The following is a 12,642-nucleotide window of genomic DNA, read 5'->3' on the forward strand; positions in this document are numbered from 1 at the left end:
ATAAAAATCTGACTTTCCAAATCAATTTAATAGTCAAGTGACGTTTTCACGAAAACCTAACTTCTCCATCTAACCTGGCACCAACTTACAGTTGAACTTTATTTTCAGTTGTAATATATTTTTACCAGTTGGAATGTAATTCGCCATATGAATCAACTTACGAGGGTTAGACGGAATATATTCCAACTACTCAAAATACATTACAACTGGAAATAAACTTCAACTATAATGGTAGTTGGTAGCAGATTAGGTGGAATATAGTCCAACTATATAATCAGAATTATTACAACTGGAAGATATACTTCAACTGTAACATTTATACAAAATATTGTACATATTATAAATTGTTAGACACTAGAAGGAATATTTAGTTTGAAAGTCAATATAAAGCTGCAATAATTATTATTTACGTTGTATTTTAAGCACAATTTCGTGCTTTAAATGGAAGCATAATAATGAGCATGATGTATACTAGAATAATGTTTTATATATTATAATATAATGTTAATGTATGAATATTGAAAAACTTCATAATAAAATATCTTAATTCATATACACACAGCTTAACTACAATAATAAGACAAATATAATATTACTCTCAGATTAATGAGTACTTAATATTCTTTAACTACCTATAAATACATGTAGTATATTCAATTCAAAAATTTTCTAATCGAAATATTACTAAATTAGGATTAAAAGCTACAAATACTTACAAAGACTTGTTGACAGTTATCATTTCATAATCGTTATCAGGATTGAAGAAGATATTATGAACATAGTGCTGACCAGCTGTACCGGCTACGACAGTAGCTCTACCTTCAACATCTAAAGCATAATTTCTGAAAAATTAATAAATAACACACTCAGTAGCAATTCACAAAGGCCATTTTCTTTTAACACAGTCAAAGACAAAAAATTCTCACCTATAAAAACCATTATGCGACGTTGTCTGATAAATTGGCAGCCGCACTTTATCGAATCCAGAAACTTCTAAAATACGTTGGCCAATATTCGAATGAACGTAATTCATCGTAAAGTTAGACACGACTTGTCTCAATACGATCACATCTTTAAATGGAGTTTTATTGCGAGTGAAATAATTTCTGTATATTATTACTTCTTGATAAGGCGATGATTGACGACCTGAACGGTACAAATATTACACATTGATTTTAATAACAGTTACGTGCATAATTATACAAATTAGGTATAGTATGTGTACTAAAAATTACCTTCTATTTGAAGTGCAGGCAAATTATGATTATCGTAAAACAGATTATTGTGTATCCATCCTTTAAGTGAAGTAGCGGAACCTCTGGAATCGGCTCGAATAAATAGACCACCTTCATTACTACGTAATAAATTGCTCTATAAATAAAAGAGATTCATATTAAATTATATGTGTATAACACGAATAATCAAACACTCATTTTTATACAGTAGATTAAAAATAGTGATGGCATAAATTAAAAAAAAAAAATAACTCACTCGGAAAAATAGCGTTTGAGTATTTTGTATGTCAAAATAGACGCTTGCTTGACATGTTGAAAAGTTTCCATATAATTTTTCGCAATTGTTGATAAATTGATTTTTATCCATGGTAATAATGGGATTTACTTCACCGACGGAATGATAGTTTATGGCACCTTGTCTGTTGTTGTCGTACACTCCGAATGAAATATTATGTTGTACGTCTCGGCCTGTAAATAATACACATAAACAATTAAATTCATAGCACTCACTTCAATATAATTATGTTTATAAAAATGATGACTTACTGAAACCAATGGCCGATATTGGAAGTGTCACAATTTCAGCGATAAAACCGTGAATAGACGAGGCACCGTTGGTGAACATCTTTATGCTGATACTCGGTCCGGTGCTCTTAAACAGCTTCTTCTCGAGCGGTGATCCATTTTCCAAATGAGCTATGACCGGAGCTGATACGTTGTAGATATCTCCGTCGTACAATGTGATCGAATCGTGCTTTCCGTATATCTCGGAATGGTTGAACAAATTAAACTGTAAGAATCTCAAACCGAATGGCTTCACGCGATACATACTGTTGATTATCTTCACACAATTCACAGGATTGTTATCATATTTATAATATATAAGAACTCTTTCTTCTATAGTAATCTCTTTTGAATTATCACAGATATCGATTACGGAGAATAAATTATATGGCAAATTTAATGACTTCAAAGGTGTAAAACTTGACTCGTCTGATTCTCTACCTTCGCCAGTTAGGGTAATAATATTTGTGCCCACTCCTAAGGAATCTCTTACTTCGTTGAACATAAGATTAACGTTATCACTAGGAGAGAATAGATCAATTCCGTGATATGCTGATTTAGTTATATTCACGAAATTTATCTTAGGAGTCTTCAGAATACTTTGGATGGCTGGTGACTTTTCATTGTGCAATACTCCAGCACCAATAATACGAACATGTTCCATGATACTTTCAATCTTTTTGACGGTATCGTGAGTATGCACATCATGAATTCTATGCTCGTATAAATTGTATTCAAATTCAGAGTTGGCAAAACGTACACCACCCCAATATTCCTGATTGCTGTCCAAATTTCTCATTCCACAATGTATAAATACATATTTCGAATTCCACTTGCATTCATGCCGGTGACCGTACAACTGTCCATTCAAACGTACCGGGCAATCGTCATAGTGGCTCTCAGTTCCTTTGCATTGCAACGGTTCTGGCCAAGACCACACTCTAGATAAAGAATTGCTATGAAATTCTATTCTATAATCATGATCGAAATATGCATTTATTGGATCGTATCCCAACTCTCTACATACGACTTGAGCATTCCTCTCCGTAAATCTTTTATCGCACATTGGAACCCATTGTAAAGTTGTATGATTATAATACTCTAAGAATCCTTCATGAGTCTTATTGATCACATATTCGTTTATGGAACAATTCCTACCAGTGCATAGCCTTATTGAATCTTGAACGATTAAATTTTCCAATTGTCTCTTGCTTTTATGGAGTGAGTTCCTCTCGTTAGAAGAATGGTACAACGTTTGCCTTTTTTCTATGTGACTACTTTCAATATTACCAGGATTAGTAAACGGCCTCATGATTATTTCATATCCTGGTCTACCTTGAGCCACTAGCGTGCCCAAAACTAAAATTCCAACGTTAGGCATAAATTCCATTACCACACCGGGATGTATTGTCAATGTTGAACCGGACATAATAGTAATATCAGACTTTATAATATATGGTGTATCTTTTTTGTATATTGTAATATTTTTCTGCAATCTTCCACCTAGAGATTCCATATTTACAGTATTCGTCTCATCGAATGACATAGACAAGCCAGAATCGAACGAATCTTCAAGCAGGTATGGTAAATATTTAGCTACTGCGTGATTATTCCAGTCGTCAAAATCAAATATTGACTTTTTTATTGCAACATCGTCAGCAGATCCCCAATAGTTTTCAGTGGCATCTAAATAATTGTTGATTTTGGCTGTCAAAATGCCAGCCACCAAGTTATAGTCCAGTCCGTTATTTCCAAAGAGATTGTGTCGGATTTTGACTTTCTGTATTCCGTCAAATCCGACAACGTACGTCGGCTCTGCCATGACTTGATGTGAACCTCGCGAAAAGATAGAAACAAATTTATTGAAGCGCACTTCATTATAATTAAAAACAGCTTTAACTTCTCCCAAAATTTCACTCTGACTATCTGCTTTAAATTCAACCATGTATCGTCCGTTATTTCTTTCGATTTTATTTCTGCTAATCTTCATACTTTTCTCCATTCCCCTTATGGATATTAACCCAGATTTGCACATATTATCAGAGAAAAGATTCTTTGTTATATTCACTGAACAGAAGTGGCCATCAATTACCACTCCGAAGAGGTTGTTTAGTCTCCAGGTATTATTATCTGAATAGATTGAATGAGTGAAATTTTCATTATACTGCCAAACATATGGTAGATTGACTTCAAATCCACCAAAATGATTTCTTTCAATAGAATTATCTTGTAATACATAATGGTACAAATTATTGGAACTTCTCAAATCTCTTGAAAATTGGTAAATGCCTCTACCATTATCCGTAATCAAACTGTTGTTGATCATAATTGTAATTTCAGATACATTGCTTTCATGAATATCCCACAATGGTGTATGTATGAAAATAGCTTCATCTTTATTGTGAGCAATTTCACAATTCACAAACACTAAGCTTTCGTTTGCTTTCCTTAAAAAATGTTCACCAATTTCATTCAAATATCTGTTATAATATAACAAATGGACTCCTTTTGAATTTCCTTTGATCTTTGTTGACACCACAGTGAGTGTTGGTGTTGCTCCTTTCACAATCTTATTCTTAACATCTTGCACCGGTGCTAATACTGTGCTGACTATTAGCACGACTCCTCCGTGAGCGTCTTTTCCACTTTCATATGTAAGTACAATACTAAAACTATTACTAGTTGTAGGAAATACAGATAAATCTCTTTTTAAGTTCCATGTATCACTCTGGGTGTTCATATTTTGAGAGTCATATATTGAAATACTCTCTGTAGAATAGTTGTGAATTGGATTTAGCAACTGAATTCCAATAACGTATCCTGGATTACATCTTATATTGTAAACTTTCTTTATATCTGTTCCTAATAACTTTGTCGTAACTATGTATCTAGTTTCACCATTTTCCAACGAAATATCGGTTGCATAGTCTGGAATCATTATCGGATGATAATTTGAATCTGCTATATTGAAATCAGGTGCCATATTAAACCAACCAGCCAATTCTCTCTGTTGAAGTCCAGTCAAACGCTGATCATGATAAATGCCTGCCAAATTATTATTTTCAATAACAGAATTATGGATTTTTAGTCCCAATTGCTTAAAACTTATTCCATTGCCTTTATTGTTTGAGAATTCAGAATTTTTAACTGTGTTTACAGCATCAGCACTATATAGATCAGAATATAAGATTCCCAAGCCATCTTGGAAGTTGTCAGATATCCGCACACTTTCCAAGCTATGACGAGCAAAATCAATTTGTAACGCAGGTTTAAAGGTATTTGTTGCATAGTCTAATAATCCAGCCTTTTCAACATTTATAAACTGCAAATTAGCCCTTTCGGCCAACACTCCGAATCTTAAACCAGCCCAAGACACATCGTAGCACTTAACTCCAACGTCTTGTTCATGTGTACAAGAATTTTCAAAATCATCTGTATTCTCTGCTTTACACTTAGTGATGTCATTGTCAAATTCAGTGCACTCAACATTAGAAAGTATGACATCTTCAGTCGTTCCAGCATTTGGTATTTGACTTCTTTCCATAAACCAATCATCGGGATTTAAAACCAGTCCCAGTTGATGACACACCAAAGCAGCATTGATTATGCTCCAGTGGTAATCGCAAACCGTTCCCCATCGACCGTTAATGCGAACTTGTAACCGTCCTTCATTAACCGTTTTACCTCCAAGGAGTCTAATTGGTACAACAGGCTCAACTTCCACAGCCGGAGTTTCAGATTCATACTGTTCGGTATCGGTTTCGTATGTGGCATTATCATTGGTCATAACAATCTCTTGTTTCAAAGTGAATGTAATATCATTTGGAGATTTGCCACGAGCATCGAGTTTTCCAGCTACCATAATCCCAATAGCCGGGGGGAAATTTAATTTCACTCCTGGTTTTAAAGTTAGCCTTCCCCCTGGTCTTATATTGATATCTTTATCGACGGTATATTCTCCGGGTTTCAAAGTTTCACTTCCGTCCACTTCTCCTCCAACTATATTTGAACCTTGTACATAGAATAATGGCACATACATTGAATTATAATTAATTTGAGATGCAGCTGGATTACTACTGTGTAATAAATAAGGCAAGTATTCTATTTTGGCAAGATTGTATCTATCTTTACGATGAAAAATTCTCTTGTATATTTCGCTTTCTTCAGAAAATCCAAGCCAGTTGAATGTGCAATTTATAATTTTACTTTGATCTTCTAGATGAGAACCAATTTCATAATTTGATTCAGAATTATGTAAAATGTTTCTGAACACTTCGACGTTACTTGATGAGACGACGACAGGTGCTGCGACTCTACTTCTAGGAGTTAATCGGTTTTGAACTTCCATTATTTCAAATGGTTCTTTGATTTTATTTTCTCTTAAGAAGTTTCTAGTGAATAGCACCTTTTGGACATGACTGTACGGCGACAAGCCTAGATTGACTACGAAAGTTCCTTTATTTAAAGAAAATTGGTTGTGCTGAATGAGCATATTAACAGGTAAAATATCAAACGCATCATGTAATCTATTTTCAATTAGGTTTTTCAGGAAAATAGCACCAAATTTTCCACTTTCGAAATGGTTATACTCTATTTTACCGTTGATATTTAGAACTGGTTGTATTGTGATTGATATTTTTTGACTTTGGATGAACATATTGTGTCCTATTTGTAAATTCATTAATTCATTTTCTTTGCTTTCATACCAACACGACGTTATTTCAACAGCATTTTCCAAACTATTATTAAACCAGTTTCCAGTAATGTTGATCCAATTTTCCCCACAATAATTACCATGGAGAACGCCAATTTGAAGATTTTTAAATATTTCAGAATACTGAATGGCAGTTGTTTGATTAAAATGGATGTATTCAGTTTCTTTACTATCGTTTAACCAAACAGCTATGCCATATCCCAAATTTGAGCTCAGTGTACTGTAAGAAATGTTTCTGTTTCCTCCTGAATATGTTATATTGATTCCATCTCCGGTATTGTATGAAATTCTACTTTCAGTGACGTTTACATCTCCGACACCGCTAACTATATGCAAACCAGCAACATGATTGTTATTAGAAATTGAAGTTTGATGGATGTGTACTTGAGAACGGAGATTTTCTATTGCAACTCCTCTACCATTGTTATCCGAGATGACACTACCCTTAACGTTCAAATCGTAAGTCTTGCTCAAACCAGATGACAATCTTAAAAATCCTAGTATGTTACTCTTCGTTTCGGCGTGGTATTTCACAAACATTTTATTATACGTGCTCGATATACTCTGTGGTCTCGTATGGTTTTTGAGCAGAAATGATCCCAGCAATTTATCATTCGCTGAATTGCCATCATACACAGATATCACAGCTGAGTCGTTTCGATCCATTAGAATTTTTATGAAATTCAAAGTCAACACATGTCCTGGTCGAGTGAAGAAATATTTAGAACAATCTTTTTCTACGTTCACATACTTAGATTGCTCAACGGAAAATTGTATAGGATATATTTGACTAGATGTAGTCGGCAATGTACAAAAATCGTATATATCAGTCCGGTCGTGTTTTTCATCTGGATTGATTTCATGTACGACATATTTAACACCATCTGCACCATTTTCACTTATAACGCAATTTTCAATTTGTGCCAATCCATATGTCGAATTTATAGCAATGCCGTAGCCTCTGTTGTTGCGTATTGTACAGTTGTTTATTTTAATTGGTGCGTTTGGAGATGTAATATTAATTCCATTGTAAGCTGAATTAATAATTTCTAAATTGTTCATAATTGGAGGTACGCCATATACGTCCAAGGCACTTGTGGCATTATTATTTCTTCCTACTCCGGCATACTTCATTACAACATGGGTGAGTGTTGACATCGACGTAGGGATGTATAGAGTGTTGGACTGCGTTAGGACTCTTTCAGATGGTGCTTTTTCGAATCGAATTCCTCTCCAGTGCTTCATTGTTTGAATGCGTTCGTTGGTTTCATGGATCGGTGAACACTCTATACCTAAATCTGGATGATAATCGCATACTCCAGCGCCAAGTTGTCTTGATTTCCAATCGCACTGTGTTATTTCTGATTCGGTACCTCTACATTTTGGCTCTTCGTACAGTAATCGCGGTTTTTTGTAAGCTTGCCTGTCAATCCAATTGTAAAATTTACCTCCGTGAAATCCAAGTTGCCGGCATGCTGTTTCCATATCAAATCTTGTCCAGCTGAAAAAAAATTAGAATCTTTTAAGTATTACATATATAGTTAAACAAAAAAAATTAAATAGATTTATTTTATTGCATATATGTATTTATTGACTAATAAAATTGATATTGACACATTTTAGTTTTAAATTAGAATAATCTTCTAAAGCTGAACTACGAAAAAATAGTAATATTAGATGTAGAACACTAACTTCCTGGAATTAGTACAGACTGATCTCCACTCTTGTTTGTGCATAATTTGAACTCTGCCTGCTAAAATTGATGGTCCATCAACTAATCGAATATCAGGTATCGCTTTAGCTGGCATTGAAGGCTCGTCAGCACTTGTGAATACAATTTTTTCATTTTCATGCCCCTAAAAAGTGAGAAAAAAATGTATAAGTACACATTAAGAAGAAAAAAAACTTGTACAATATAAGATTTGAAGTTCAAGAACCAATTTTCATTATTTGCATTCTGTGAACAAAATTAGAAGTCGTTGCCCCCGATTCACGAAATAAATTTCTCATATTGAGTAGTTTTCTCGACTGGCAAACGGCGAAAAAAATGGTCACGGTCAAAAGACTTCCCCAGTCAAAAATTCAGTTAAAATTATACGATTAATGTGTTCTGGTCCGTATATTACAGAATTACATCGGCCTAAATGGAAAAAGATTCCAGCTTTAATCACTTCAAAATCGCCATACATTAAGCAGTTTTTTTTAATGATAAATTCGAGACAATGGGAACAGTGCGTCTTTAGAGCGTAGACACAGTAAATGTGGCAAAAGAATCATTGCTCGACAAAAAAAAAAAAACATAATGTCTAAATTACATTTAAACGGTTTTATAAAATTTGATCCATTGTACTTAAACCGCAATTGTCGTCATTAAAACACTAAGAGCTCAGTTAGTCATCCTGAAGGAAAAAAAATATTTGATAACTGTTACATTTTTCATTTTATTATATAATTTGAAGCGAATGATTGCTTAGTTGCCGTATATTGTACAATCGTCAATATTCAAATATTCAACAATATCTTACAAATTTTAAATAATATTTGAATAGCTTTATGTACTAAATAACTACTACTTCATAATAGTTTTCAGATATATTTTTAAATAAATTATGAAAAATTCTCCAGCCAGAAAAATGGTGATACAATCCATAGTTAATCTAAAATATATTGATATTGTATTTTTTGGAATCGAAATAATCATCAGTTCGCTTCAACACACTGTTGATAGTTTCAACGAAACGTTAATTGTTATCAACGGTGATACAAGATAGAAATAATCAGCACTTCCATACAAATTCTCATAAAACAACACCATTGCATATCAAAATGAAGGTTAAAAATGAAAATAGGAAAAAAATATATTAGTGAGAGCAGTAAGTAAGTATTTATTGGCCAGTCATCGACTATGTACCACACCACGTTTATTTCAACCAGTTATTCGACGTAATAATGACCGCTGACTTTCATTTTCAACAACGTTCAGTATACATTGCACATTAAAATGCCTATGTAATATATTGTAAAATTCATGAATGAATTTCGATTCTATGCATGCATACGCCCCAACTGCAATCGTGTCACCATTGGATTCTCTTTGTGCAACGAGACAAATAATTAGAAGGGAATTTCAATGCCATGTCAGAGATCTTATGCACCCATAATGTTCCTTTCTAAGAGCCCCATTATGTGCACAATCCGTGAAAAAGCGGGCACGTTTTTCTTATCGAAAAGATCTCTATCTACTACTACTCTATCGTATATGTACTTAGTCAATGTTTCTAAACACGAGACACATTCCTGGCGACAAAAAAATGTTGTACAGGTAAAAATATCAATGGTAGAAACAGATAAAAATAGTAATTGCTTCCTACATTGCCCTATTCAATGGCCTTTGTGGGTAGTACAGGTAAAATATTCAACGTCGTGGGAAATAATCCTTTGCTTGTTTACTTTCAAGTTTTGTTTACGTGTTTTGAGAGGGTTTCTACAGAAATATTATGGGGTAAATTTACATGTAAGGTTTCGCTTCAAATCAATATATCAGAATATAGGTAAGAAACATACTATCTATTGCTCATTTACCGTGTCGCTTTTTCATATAAAATAAATTGATACTAGAAGGTTATACTATTTTAATATTATACTGTCTAAATTTATTTTTGTAATGATAAAATTTAGTGAGTAATAATAATTTTGCGGTTAGAAAGTTTTGAAAAGGAATTGAATATAAGATGATATAAGAAATGAATATAATGTCAAATGATTTGATTTGTAATAAAAATACCAAAAAAGATAAATTTATATTTTTCATATTAAATGGTAATTTAGTATAAATATTAATCCAATGTATTATTTAGAAATTATGAATAATAAAATCTCAACATATTTTATTTAACATCAGTTATTGAAAACGTTTTGCTTTATTATTCTATATGAATTGTATATTAAAGTGTCCTTACAATTATGGATTGCATATTGGTTCTACATCTTAATTATTTTAGAGGATAGGTTTAAAATATTTATACATGTGCAATTACGAGCTATTGACGTGCACATTCGCTCTATTGTCCGTCTTATTGAAGCGTGTGCAAACTATGGTCAATTTGTGTATCACTTTTGATCCTCACCTCACCTTTCACAACCACATCAAGACATTCACTGACGTTTCTTTTTGTCAACTTGTATTTATCTTGAGATATGTAAGGTTATTCTCCAACCCTTTGTCTTCTCGCTTGCTTTTCAACTCGCTTGTTAAAAGCAAGCTAGGGTATAATGCAATTGTGTGGAATCCGCATGAATCAAATTAATCTGTAGTGATTGAGAATGGTTCCGCGACAAATCACTCACGGATTTTACACTCAACGGCGTTACGTAAGGACACTTCTACATACAATTCATATAAAATAATAAAGCAAAAAGTTTTCAATAACTGATGTTAAATAAAATATGAGTCTGTGAGTTATTTGTCGTGACACCATTGATAATGTGCATTTCTTAGTTTCATATATAAGAAAGAGTATGGGTATTACCCATATCTCTACCTTACTTCTTTCCTTTTGGGCATGCTTGGGTTTCACTCCCTTGAACTTCGGAAAAACTTCTCATTGATTCGTTTTGTTCTCCAGCTTCTACGTGGTAGTACGTCATACCCGTCGTTTCTGGAACAGTTGGGACTTTATGTCCCTAATAATCATGTGCATCGTCATTTGATGGTTGTACCTCTGCCCGCACAGTGCTTTATCGGATGGCTCCTATTCCAAGAGCTATCTGACTTCTCAATTAAATCGTTGCTGCTGTACCTGAATATGATATTTTCCACCTCAGAAGGCGTAGGTTATCGGAGATAGCCTGCGCTCATCATTGTTTTTATAATTGTATAGGATATATGAGTGGAATTTTGATATTTTTTATTCTTACATTTGGGCCTCGCAGAGATGTTTTGTATTTACGGCTGGTTCTTATATATTGGTACCGGCTGTAGATGCAAGAAATTCCATTCTATATATTGTTTGTTTGATATTTTTACCTTATCTACTATAATTATAATGCTATTGTTTTTTATGATTATTTATAAATGTATTTTTGTCTGTATAAATCATGTATTTCACTGATATTTCCTTTAAATGCTAATTTTATAAAATTGTCTTTTTTGTTTTTAATTTTTTTGTAAAGTCAACTATCGCTGGTTCACTAGGAGCTAGGACGGTCCTAGCGGGGAACCTTAAAAATTGATTCTGTTTTCTGCTATAGAAATATTAGAGGGATCGAAGATCGACAATGAAAAGATCGAAGAATGACATCATTTTTTCGAATTTTCCTCGTCTTCCTGGATCTAATGCCCCCATTGAACGAATATTTTCATTAGTTAACAATATGTGGACCAATGAAAAAACCCAATTAAAAAGAGATACATTATGAGCATGCATTTACATATATGCAAATGCAACTTTGAAATAAGTTGAATACATAACGAACCCGCGTTTTTAAAAAAAGTTCTTGTAAAAAAAATATCAAAATTAGTGTCATTTAAATTTCAATAATGAATAGTAAATATGATTATTTATAATGCTAAATTTTGAATGCGAACATTTGATAATAAATGTAATAAACTTATATTTTTTAAGTTACAAAACGATTCTTTATGTCCTTTATTTTCCTCCAAAATATATGGCCACCTATTCGTACTCATACTCGAATTTCGAAACCATTTTGAGTGGATTAATGTACATATACTCTTATCTAGAAATCAATAAGTCCAATATTAATTATTCGACATGCGGCGCCAAAGTAGCGGGCATGGCCTAACGCAATTTCCGCTGTCGCGCGCCACAGTTTTGAATGCACCGCATTTCCGGTGCATCGGTGCAGTTTTCATGTGCAACAGCACGTTGCTGGGTCGATGGCAGATTAGACATGCGCGTTCACCGAGACGACACAACAGGTATAAATAAAAGAGCACGCGCTATGTTCATAGTCGTAATCATCATCATCGTCATTATTATTACAGGCGACTGTTAATATGCACGGCTGACATCCGTCGTTTATGGACAGGAGTGGCGAACTGCGTACGGATAAAGAGAGTGACTTTGGTCCGTATCCGTAAATCAGTACGTTCCACTGGACAATCTG

General features: G+C 33.6%; 1 protein-coding gene across 1 annotated transcript in view; it reads right to left on the reverse strand.

Moving 5' to 3' along the window:
- Positions 1-12,642, reverse strand: part of bark (C-type lectin domain-containing protein bark beetle) — a 28,855-nt gene that overhangs the window by 4,205 nt on the left and 12,008 nt on the right. Inside the window, exons 2-7 of the mRNA XM_077433062.1 lie at positions 8,206-8,369; positions 1,782-8,014; positions 1,492-1,703; positions 1,236-1,371; positions 927-1,146; positions 717-842 (exon numbers count right to left, since the gene is read on the reverse strand). Of these exons, the coding sequence (XP_077289188.1) occupies positions 717-842; positions 927-1,146; positions 1,236-1,371; positions 1,492-1,703; positions 1,782-8,014; positions 8,206-8,369 (7,091 nt within the window). The remainder of the gene's footprint in view (positions 1-716; positions 843-926; positions 1,147-1,235; positions 1,372-1,491; positions 1,704-1,781; positions 8,015-8,205; positions 8,370-12,642) is intronic.

The sequence above is a fragment of the Arctopsyche grandis genome, chromosome 6 (genome assembly GCF_051622035.1).
Source record: "Arctopsyche grandis isolate Sample6627 chromosome 6, ASM5162203v2, whole genome shotgun sequence".
Taxonomy (NCBI): domain Eukaryota; kingdom Metazoa; phylum Arthropoda; class Insecta; order Trichoptera; family Hydropsychidae; genus Arctopsyche; species Arctopsyche grandis.